The sequence below is a fragment of the Egretta garzetta genome, unplaced genomic scaffold (assembly GCF_000687185.1).
Source record: "Egretta garzetta isolate BGI_Z169 unplaced genomic scaffold, ASM68718v1 scaffold131, whole genome shotgun sequence".
NCBI classification, from domain to species: domain Eukaryota; kingdom Metazoa; phylum Chordata; class Aves; order Pelecaniformes; family Ardeidae; genus Egretta; species Egretta garzetta.
This window is the reverse complement of record NW_009258478.1, coordinates 131,436-142,003: the sequence shown is the minus strand read 5'-3', so window position 1 is coordinate 142,003 and position 10,568 is coordinate 131,436. Positions and strand designations below refer to the sequence as shown.

Genomic DNA, 10,568 nt, shown 5'->3' with positions numbered 1-10,568 from the left:
AGATGATAGAAGTGTTTAAAATTCATAACTCACACAGAATCCCATTACCTTCAGCGTTTGCCTGCTGACTGCCAGGCTTTTTTCATTTCTGCTGAAGAATCACCCTCTTCCAACCTGCTCTCTCCTGCTCCCCAAGGAAAGAGTTTTCAAAATGCCATCGGCTCCAGCCACCCTCCCTGCTGCTGCGGCTGCTGCGCAGCCAGCCGGGCTCAGATTAACCCCTTGCTTTAAAGTTCTAGAGCGCAATGAAATGCTGCTCTACTGCTAGCGAGAGGGCTGACTCGGAGAGGAGCCCACCCGGGCAATAGACCCGACTTGACCAAAGATGTGTTTTGCTCTGCTCTCCATCTCTTGGAAGAAGCGATGGTGATTTGGCTCTGCAGAAATGACTCGGCCAAGTGTTTGAGACAGGAGCAGTAAAAAGGATGCTGTGGGCACATGGGTGGAATCAAACCAAAGCAGAAATCCAGTCTGTAATAATAGCAGTCTTCAACCAGAGTGTAATCACGTGTTCTGCACTCTGCATTCCCTGGGTTGATTCACTGATGTTCAGGGCTTCCTTCCCCTCTTGCGGTTTTAGGACCATGGTGCTAGAGGGATTATTCTGGATCAGTCCATCTACTTTGCCAACATTGCAGCATCATACGATGTACTTCTTGCCATGAACTTGAGGAAAACCTCTCCGTTCAGTCTCGTGCCATTGTACAGACAGCGTCCTAGCTAACTGTGGGCCACCCCCCCCATGTGGTGCCCCCCAACACGTCACGTACTTTCAGTCTGGGTGTGCTGTTCCCTGGCAGGCTGTTCCTGGGCCAGACAGGCCTCTTACCAGAAGAGACATTTCTTTCTGGCCCGTATTTTCAAGCTGGCAAGAGGCAGGTTTTGGTTAGTCAACAAAGCCATCGGTTCGGATGGGAAGCTGAGCCTTGCTGCTTTTTCCATACAACTTGTGTCCTGGAAATTTTTGTTTAGTTTTAAGATAGGAAAAGGGAAGGAATTAAGATGGGGTTTTGCATACCTTGAGGCTGATTATTCAGATCCAAACTGCATGATTAAAGTCTTTTGTCCTGCGGAGAGCATTGCTGGAAAGATTATATTAAGGAACGATCAAAGAAGGAGTAAAACAAATCTTGGAGTGATGAAATGCTGGGGGATAGTTCTCTTTTCCAGCAGGAAAGGCTGGGGGCAGAAAACTCTTTGCCACATCACAGGATCCGTTCTGAAGAGCTACCTTGAAGTAAGACAGCAGGAGGTTATTGCCGTGAGGATGAGGAGAGCGAGAGGTGTAGGTGGACAGGAGCCGCGGCAGGGGAGAGTGAGAGCCTCCGTCACTGGGCAATAGACTCCAGTGCGCAGCCATAACGAGAAGTCTCTGGTCAACCAGCAGGATTTATAACCAGAGACTTGCACAGAGGCAAAATGCAGGGGCCTGAGTGGGTTTCTTGAAATGGAAGCTTGGTGTAGAGGTTTCCTGTCAGTTCATACTATTTACCCAGCTTTATGGAGGCACGATGGAGGAGCCGAGCGCGGTGGCCAGGGACAGTACTGCACAGCTCGGTGAGCCAGAAACCTGTCTGGGTGCTATGGCTGAGGCGATGGGGAAACCAGGACGGGGAGAGAAGTGTCAGCGCGTGATAGCTGGGAACAGAGCAGCATGGCTGGTTTTCTGGTTTGATTTTTTCCCCCCCCAACATGCCATTATTTGCCCTGGCCTCATTCACGTTCTCCATGGGAAAGATAAGGACCTGTGGCATGGGTGGTGGTGGTGGGCTGCTCTCGTGTTGGCTGTGACAGCCCTGGTCCAGGGGAAGTCCCTGCTCCCAGGGAACATCCTTTCTCCTAATGAGCTGCTTCTGGTTTCTGTTGAAACATTAAAAGCTCGTGCTCTGCAGTTTGAATCCCCATCAGGGGTCGGAGCACGCAGGAGCCCCCTTGCCTGGCCCCGTGCACAGGGACCGGCTTGCGGACTGCCAGGTCTGTGCAAGAAAGGCTGATTTGCTCTTCCTCTGAGGAACGGGCTGCCGTCCACATCTGACAAAGTAGAATTCAGAGAGCAATCAGGACTTCAAATGCTCTCCTCATCTGAGCAGCTCTCTCAGGATCTTCGGTGTCGCTCACAGGAGGAGGCGAGGCTTGTGGGGTCGGCACTTACAAAGCAGGGGGGGATTAGCGTTGGCGGGAGGCAGATACCCAGCTCCTCAGGTACCGTTCAGTCTGAAATATTTCAGCCCTGTCTTCCATTGCGTGCCAGTCCGAAAGCCGCCTTTCCCTGCAGGCGGGACGTGCGGGCGCAGGAGCTGTCTCGGGGCCGGGGCGTGCAGCAGCGCCGGTTCGGCTTTGGGTCAGCTTCTGCTGCTGTGTTGGGTGGGGAGCGGACTGCACCTTCCCCTGGAGATCGAGGCTGCCGTGATTTTTACAGGGGATTGGAAAGAAAGCCTGGAAAAGCCTGGCAAAACAAAACGAATAAATAAAACCATAGCATTCATTTTTGCACCCAACGTAGTTCTGCCCGTCGCGTACTCGGTGACCCAGCTGCAGGACCTCAGCCCGGGTCCCTTCCTCGGGGCCATCGCATGCTGCTCGCTGTTAAATTGAACTAAGAGTTATGCATACGCAAAGCAAATCAAAGTCGTCAGTAAAGGCAGGCAATTTATTTTTGACATTCTTAGCAGAGAGGAATAATTTTGTAAACGTAAATCTATACTGCAAGGTCCATTTAACGGGCTTTGAATCCATCTGACTAATTAGAGAGCTGTCTGCTTAGATTAACACCACGTCCCCCTTGCTCGGCTCTTTGTTTGCATCTCGTGGATATTTTTTGCATTTTAGTCCATTACATGAGATGAAGCTGCTGTTCCTCCTGCCACCTCTGCTGCCTTCCATTATCCCGCCGGCTCCGGCGCCCAGGTTTTCACAAGGAGCTGTGTCAGATGTGTCACTCGACTGAATCACTGCGATGAACAACACTACCACGGGCGGGGGGAGGACGGCAGAAGAAAGGACCGGTCCTTCGAGCACCAGCTCTGAGCCCGAGATGCTTTTGTAGAAATTCCCTCTGTTCTGTTCAAAGGCTGCCGACTGAATGAGGAATTGCACTGGCGCAGTTCTGGTTTACATTTGTGGTTTTCGTGACGCTTAGATGTATAAAAAATGTCGTTGGGTTTTTTTTTCTTCGGGGCTGCGTCATGAGTGAGGTGGTTACCAGAGACACGGGAAAAACTGATGGGTAGCCTCTCGCTCTCCCTTTCTCTCCCTTTCCTTTTATTGTCTTTCAAGGGCTTTAAAAGAAACCAAGCCTTTCAGATTTCCCATGCACAGGACCCAGTGTAGGAGGCAGAGCCCTCAGCAGACCTCAGACGATATTACCTGGCTGGCTGCTTCACTGGCTGGGGCTTTTATTCCTCGCACAGCTCGTAGCACTTTGTCTCTCCCCCTCTCTTGCTTTTTTCCCTTCCCCCTCCCCTTTTTCTTTCCCTGGTAATAGAAGCTTCCAGGATGAACATGGCCATTACAAAAATAAAGCCTAAGTGGTCAGAAGCCTGGAGAAGACAGACAAGCACTGTGTCGCCATCCCTCATGGCTGGGAGGCCTTGGCCCTCTTCTGAGCAGAGACTGACCTTGTCGTGTATCGACGTTTTCTTTTATTTTAAACGTGGCCACAAGAGCTTCTGAAGATGACGATGACTTTGGCCTATTATGACCAAAGCCAAAACCTGAACTTGGATGGCACTGTGCTAAGTTGGTTCTGCTCAGCTGGTGCACGCCGTGCTCACACGTTCCGTGATTCCGTACCCTTGGGCTCTGTCCTCAGCTGGCATAAACCCACTGTGACAGATCAGTGCCCTTGGGCTCTACTGTCTCTCGACAGTTATCGCTCTCTTCGATTATCAGCTTCTTCCTTTTTCCTGGGTGGATTTAATGTTGCTGTGTCTTTGTCAGGCCCCATGTCTTACCCAGCTTGGAAGGGTTAGGATCGGCCGTAGGAGCCTGTTGTGTAGGTAGCCCCCAGCAAACGGGCAGCGCTGCCCAGGTGGAGCTGTCGTAAATATTTGTGAGATTTCTGCCTGAGCCTCTGTAAGTAGATGCCCCTTGGAAAATCCTTTGGATGCCGGCTGAGTAAGAGACCCTTTTCTTTGCTGGCTAAATGAGAGGATGGAGTTAAGTTATTGCCTTTGCATTTTGCAGAATGTTTTCTCCCATGCTGGGGGATTTTTCTGGCAGAAGAAAGATTCCCTTGGCCAGTGCAGGCAAGCATATGAAGGGCAGCGTGCGTACTCCTGAAGCTCACTGCCATGACCTACTCGCCGGCTGCAGCCAAAGCTGACGCTGGACTGTCCAAGGCTATTTTGGGGTGGCTTGAGTTTCAGGTTTAGCAGCTATGCAAGGTGAGAAGCTGCTTGTTGACCAAGGAACCCTTTCTTCCCAACTTAACGCTTTATATTTAGATGCCTCCAGAAACACAAAAGGAAATGCAGTCACAGCTTGATCTGTCATTTACCGCCGATTGTGACTCATCTGAAATCCCTATTTCGGGTCCTTTTTCTGTTAGCGCAACCACTTTAATCTTGTCCAAATGGCTCGACTCCCAGGCGACAGTGTCATGACTCTTAGACGTCGTGGGGGTTAGAGGACAGAATAACAAATTAAAGATTGGCTTAAAAGCAGCAAAATAAAATGTTCACAGGATTCTGTCAGTTGTTGCGAGTGCTTATTAATTTGATTTGTGCTTTGAATCTGCCGGTCCCTTCCGCTGAAATACCAAGCGGCAGATACGCTCATTAAATAACAAATTGGCAACTGAGGAATTGGTACAAACGTCCATAGGGAAGACTGAGTTACTTAGTGCTTCTCGAAGGCCCAGGTCCTAAAGCCTCACTTTTAACATTTAGCTGATGGTAAACTTGTACAATGTATAAACCCCTGACCATTGCAGCTGCATGTTAATGCTTAAAACAGCAGTAAAAATAACCATAAAAATATACGCCAGTAACTGCGGTTTTGTACCATTTTAGCTCAGGAACTCCGATGGCATTATCTGCCCCTCTCTCTGGCCCTTTTAGGTTAGTTGCTTCGGGAGCCAGGGAAGGTAGCAGTTTGACAGAAGCTGCTGTAGGTAGTCTTTAATATCTTTTTCTTTGTCCCACTTTCATTTTACGAGCCCTTGCAGAGTTCACAAAGACAGACAAAGTGGAGCCAAAATGCCCACGTAGGGTGTTTTTGAGCTCTTCCCTTGATGTTTTCTGCGCTGTCGTCGTGATGTTTGGAGTCCTAATGAATTTTCTCACTTAAGATCAAAGAGTTGGAGTTGATGGATTGTCATGTGCTGTGGGGCTTTGGTTTTTGTTTTGTTTTTTATTATTTTAGGTGTGAGTTTCAACAGTGTTTATACCCAAATTTGGAGAGTACTCCTTCACCTAGCTGCCGACCCCTATCCTGACGTCTCCGACTTGGCTATGAAAGTTCTCAACAGCATTGCCTACAAGGTACGCCCTTCTGCGTTCGCGTGTGGCTCTGAGGCTTTCCTATGTTCATTTTTTTTCCTGTCGAGGCAAAGCGTAGGTAGACTGAACTGAGTAGATCCATTGGAGGGCTCTGCTGAGTGGTCCTAGATCAGTCTGGATCTATGGCAGAGGAAGCTTTTAATGTTTCAAAATGATAAACACTCGTATGAACTCTTGATCAGGTAACACAAGTAAACGGGGGAGGGCCTGGGACCGTTCAGGTACAGACCTTAGGCAGTAGGTCTTGTTTAGAAGTCTACTTATCTAGATCGGTCCCTGGGAGAAACCTTAAATATACCTCATTAAATTATCCGTTTGCAAACTGATTTAGATTATGCAAGTGGGACTGGCCTGCAGACTGAAGCCACAACGGCTCTCCAACCCAGGTGAACTAGTACATGTGAGTCAGCATGCAGACACCCCTGCCACTACTCACCTCGTCAACCCAGGCCTAAGCCACCATCCTCATCACATTTCATCCTCCACGGGTGACAAGATGTCCCTGGAGGCTGCCATCACTGCTGATTCAGAATCGCCAGCTTAGGGAGCTGGAGAAGCACCCTCACCTCCCACCCGAAACGAAGCACCAGGCCACCCCAGAACATCTTCTCACCAACTGCCTTCCCCCTTCTGCCCCGGTCGGAGGGGTCAGAAAGCTGTCTGAACGCAGCCCGTCCCCCGTGCTTTCGAGTTGCTCTAGCATCCAGCCCATGAGCCATTGCAATGCAAGATGACGTCTCTCACTGCCGATTTCCAGTGAATAATCCTGAATCTGCAGACTGAGGCTTCTGCGCCAACGTTGCAGTAAGAGACGCCAGCATTGTGCACTCCCATTTTAATGCCTTAGAGATTTCTTGCTTTTAAATCTGATTTTCTATCAAGAAAACAGTTACTTGTTTGAACTCTTTTATTTGTTTTAAGTACCCATGTCAGGGAGTGGTGAAGTCTGGGGTTTGGGATAGGAGAATTATTTTGACAGCGGGGGCAACGAGGTCAGCCCTCCCCTGAGGATTCAGATGTCCAACAAATTACTGTCAGGCTGGAGGTGCCAAACTAAGGTGAACAAGAAAAGGAAAAGGTGAAAGATTTCCCCCTCTCTGCTCGAAATGCATGAAACTCTCTCAGGTTTGTATTTTGGAAGGCTCTGTTAGCCACGAACCGTTACTGTGGGGCTCAAAGGGCAAACGTTACTGTGGGACTCAAAGGGCTGCAGAGGAACCAGAACTGCTTTTCCCATCTTAAATATTTTCTCAGGACCTACTCCCTTGCTACTGGAGATGTATAAATATTAATAACGATGCTGCTGTGCCCTGCAGATGGCTTCACTAGCGCTGCTGTGGGGCTGCTTAGCCAGCAGGAACCTTGGTTGTTCTCTTGTGGCATCCGTGGTGCATGTTATGGTTTGGTAAATTCTGCGCTGGTTCTGACAAGTTTGGCCCTGGATGTCCTGGTGCTGAGTGGAGTCCAACAGCTCAAGGGGATGGGTACCAGGCACCTCGCGCTCCGCTTCCCAGACAGCTCCTCCATCCCCGGCTTTCCGAGGCGATGGCTTTTCAAATGGTTCTGCAAAACAATAAAAGAAACATTCCCATTTGCAAAGATTTTGGCTGGGGATGCTTCAGTGAACAACAATTATTTGTTCTCTCTGCCTTAGCCATGAGATCCATAAGGAAAGTCATTAAAAATGCAATTTGTCCAGCAGTTCGGGCGGCTGTGTGCGTAGCGGGTTACCTGCTGTGCACCTCGGGACGCTGCGGGCTGGGCTGGTACCACCTGGCTTGAGTGGCTTCTAGAAAGGCTTTTTTATTGTAATAAAGAAAAATAACAATCCCGTTAACAGCCCACCATAATGCAAGTTAAGGCTTGGGATCCTGGGTTTGTTGATTGAATCTTACCATGGAATTAAAAAAGAAAAAAGTTGTTTGTCTTGCTTAAAGAAAACCAGTGCTGCAGGTGAAGCGAAGCACTCGAATACTCCAGGGCTTTAACCCTTTTGTTCTGATGAATACAAAATGCTGGGAACAAGAGGCTCCCTTCGGGAACTGGGGCAGCCGAAGGGTTCTTACAGTAACACAGCCGACCAGGGCGCTGCGATCTGCACGGCGCCGCCGCGTACCGACGGGCTTCTCAGCTGAGAGACCTGGACAAATTGGCCAGGGGCTTGTACGCGGGGGTGGTGCCGGTGAAGTGCGTCTTCGGTTTTGGTGAGCTAAATATTCAGCCTCAAGATGTTGCCAAGCTCTGTGCTTTCATTCTTCGTGATTTTTAAACACGTTTTGTGCCAGGCAGGCGTTAGTCGGGCTGCCCCGATGGGCGGCGAGGGCAGCGGGATTGGAGAGCTTAGGAGAAGCGGATGCCACACTGCTTTTTTGTCCCCTGCTGGAAAATATTGGGCTGGTACCATGAGCTTTGTGACCGTGAAATAGTTTAAGAGTCTGCATTTGTAAAATAGTTATTTGCAAGGCACGGCGTGAGTTTTAAAGCAGGGGGTTTGTTTTCAAACGAGACCAGCCCTATCCAGGTTGTTTAAGGGAGCCATGAACACGGATCTTTATCTGCAGGAGAACTCTGGTGGTCTTTAAATAGGGCGACGTCTTTCTGAGCAGCCGGTGAGTGGGTGGCACCGACGCGCCTGCTCCCCGGATGGGAAAAACGCCGTTTCGTTCCACGGGCTGATGAGGCATTGCTAGTTCTCACAGATTGCGGCGGTGCTGTGATTTATATTTATGATGCAGATTGGGATGGTGCAACTCTCATTCCCAGCCTGATCTCTTAAAAAAAAAAAAAAAACCAAACCCCAACACGCTTTTTGCCTGTACCAAAACAAACAGAACGGACCCGGTAAGCAGTGTTGGCCTTTTAAGACTTTTTGAAATCACAATTAATTAAGGGAAGTTTGCTTCCCCCCGGGTTGCTTCCTCCAGCTGTTTTTAACGGAAGGCTCAAGGCTGGATTATCCCCGGAGTTATTCCTCCACGGCATCACTCTTTGGTTCAGGCTTTTCTGTGCATGAGCAGGTAATTCGGACAGCCTGCTCTTTTTTTTTTTTTTTTTAACCAATTTGCAAAATTAGGAATTACCATCTCCCTTCCTGAAAAGCGATGATGTGACTGGCAGGGGAGCAAATCCCCAGGAAAGGGGGAGCCGCTGCCCCCAGCAAAATGCGCTGTCCCACGGCTGAGCTGCGGCCCTCGCCGCCTGCCGGAAGAAATCGCTTTTGTCTTTTCCCCAGGCAAGGGGGGGCTGCCCGCCACGCTCATCCCCCTGGGCACCCCTTCCCCAAACGGTCATTAGCTGACCTTGTCCCTCTGCTGGGAAACAAGGTGGCCTGACGCGCTACAGGTGACGGAGACCTGACTGCAAGAATCTTAAAACCGAGCCTTCTGTGACTAATTAAACCCAGTTATGAGTAATAACACATCACAGGTTGCTAAATGGTTTCTGCTTTCTTTCCAAACTCACGGTGCGATCATCTGCTCACCGGAGACCCCGCTGCATTCCTGAGTGATGGAGAGATGGGTGACCTGCAGGACCCCTCCCGCCCCCGTATGAAATGGAGGAAAAAGCAGATAAAATGAGCTTGCCTTGTACCAGGAGGCTGGCTCAGGGACCACGGCGCTTGCCTTGCCAGCCGTAGCAATGGGTGCTTGCTGCGGTGTGGGTGTGCTGTACGGTGACGGTCATCACCGCTCCTGCCCTTGGGAGCCAACGAATGTTGGTCGGGAGGGATTGAAGCCCATCGAAGTGAGGGAGGGGAAAACCTCGGTGGGGTGTTTGAGGAAGGGAGAAGTGGAGATCGTCTTAAGAGGTCTTTTGGCTCCTGCCCAAGCACCTCAGGTTCCTCTCTGCAGCAGGCACACGTGGGCTTTGAGTGCGAAGACGGAGACTGTTGTCCACAGCGGTTGTTGGTTCTGCCTTGAGTACAAGGCTCTTTGCTGGCTGGGCTCCAGAAGACCACGCATACAGCTCTTGCTGCTTGTGTGCTCTGTGTGCCAGTAGCTGCTGGTCTTGCCTTGCTTAGCTTGGTTCCAGCTGGGTACAGCCCTAGCGGCGTCACCTGGGAACCCTGCGGGGCTCCTGCGCTGCGAGGCGGGGACGTCTTAGTGTCTGAAGGGTGATGGAAGCCAGCGGGGCAGCCGTCCCTCCAGGTTGTCCATGCCAGTCTGGGGCCTCCTTTAGAAGTTATTTCAATATGTGAGAAATGTCAAGTGTTTCATGGAAGGTGGGGTCATGTGGAAGAGGAGGAGAGGAATCCATAAGCAATGGAGGACTTTTCCCTTTCTGAAAGCTTGCTGGCATGGCGTGAGCAGCGTGCTCAGGTCTGCGCGCTCCTCGCTGCCTTTCCCCTGGCTCTCGTTCAAGGCCTCCCCGGGAGAAGGGATGGTACCTTCTCAGGCTCTTTTGGAAGCAGGTCTCTTCTCGCTGGTGCCCGGGTACCGTTTTGGAGGAGGACTGGCTGGGTTTTGTAGAGCCTCGGAGCAACCCAACCGTGCCAATCCCCGGCCTTCCCCATAAGAGCGGACGTGGTGCTGGAGCATCCTCTAACGCACGCTGGGGAAGCTGGGCTCTCGTCAGGAGCAGCACCAGGAGCAGTTCCAGGCAGCTGCCCTGTACGAGGAGAGTTCTGCCTCGAACGTGAAGTCAGGGTCGGAATGGGTGCTTGAGTTATGGCTGTGGTGAGAATCGCCGTCCTCCGTCGCGAGGGAAAGCCTGGCTGCTGCAGGGGAAGCCCTGGGCTGTCGGCCCGCCCGCCGGCCGCTCGTTGCGAAGGGCTGGTGTGCAGGTCGTAGGCTGCGACTGATTTAGGGAAAAGGCTTAGTGATAGCCAAAGCCATTTCCCTGGAAGCAGCAGAAGGGTACTTTCTGGTAAGTGTTTTCTGACTAACAAAGCAGTAAAATCATCTTACGTGTTGGGAACCGCGCAGGGGCTCTTCTTCATGTACATTTTTAAACGCCCGCCCGCCCACTGATAGAGAGCTTAACTTCATTGACCCCCAGGTGTGCCGGTGTGTTAGCTAGCCAGCATCTGCGGCTGGGGGTTGCAGGCCTTGGTGGTTCAGGCACTGC

At 50.9% G+C, this 10,568-nt stretch overlaps 1 protein-coding gene across 1 annotated transcript in view; it reads left to right on the top strand.

The window, feature by feature from the left end:
* RPTOR (regulatory associated protein of MTOR complex 1) overlaps positions 1-10,568 on the top strand; it is a 163,041-nt gene that overhangs the window by 107,647 nt on the left and 44,826 nt on the right. Inside the window, exon 22 of the mRNA XM_035899198.1 lies at positions 5,365-5,483. Coding sequence (XP_035755091.1) covers positions 5,365-5,483 — 119 coding nt within the window. The remainder of the gene's footprint in view (positions 1-5,364; positions 5,484-10,568) is intronic.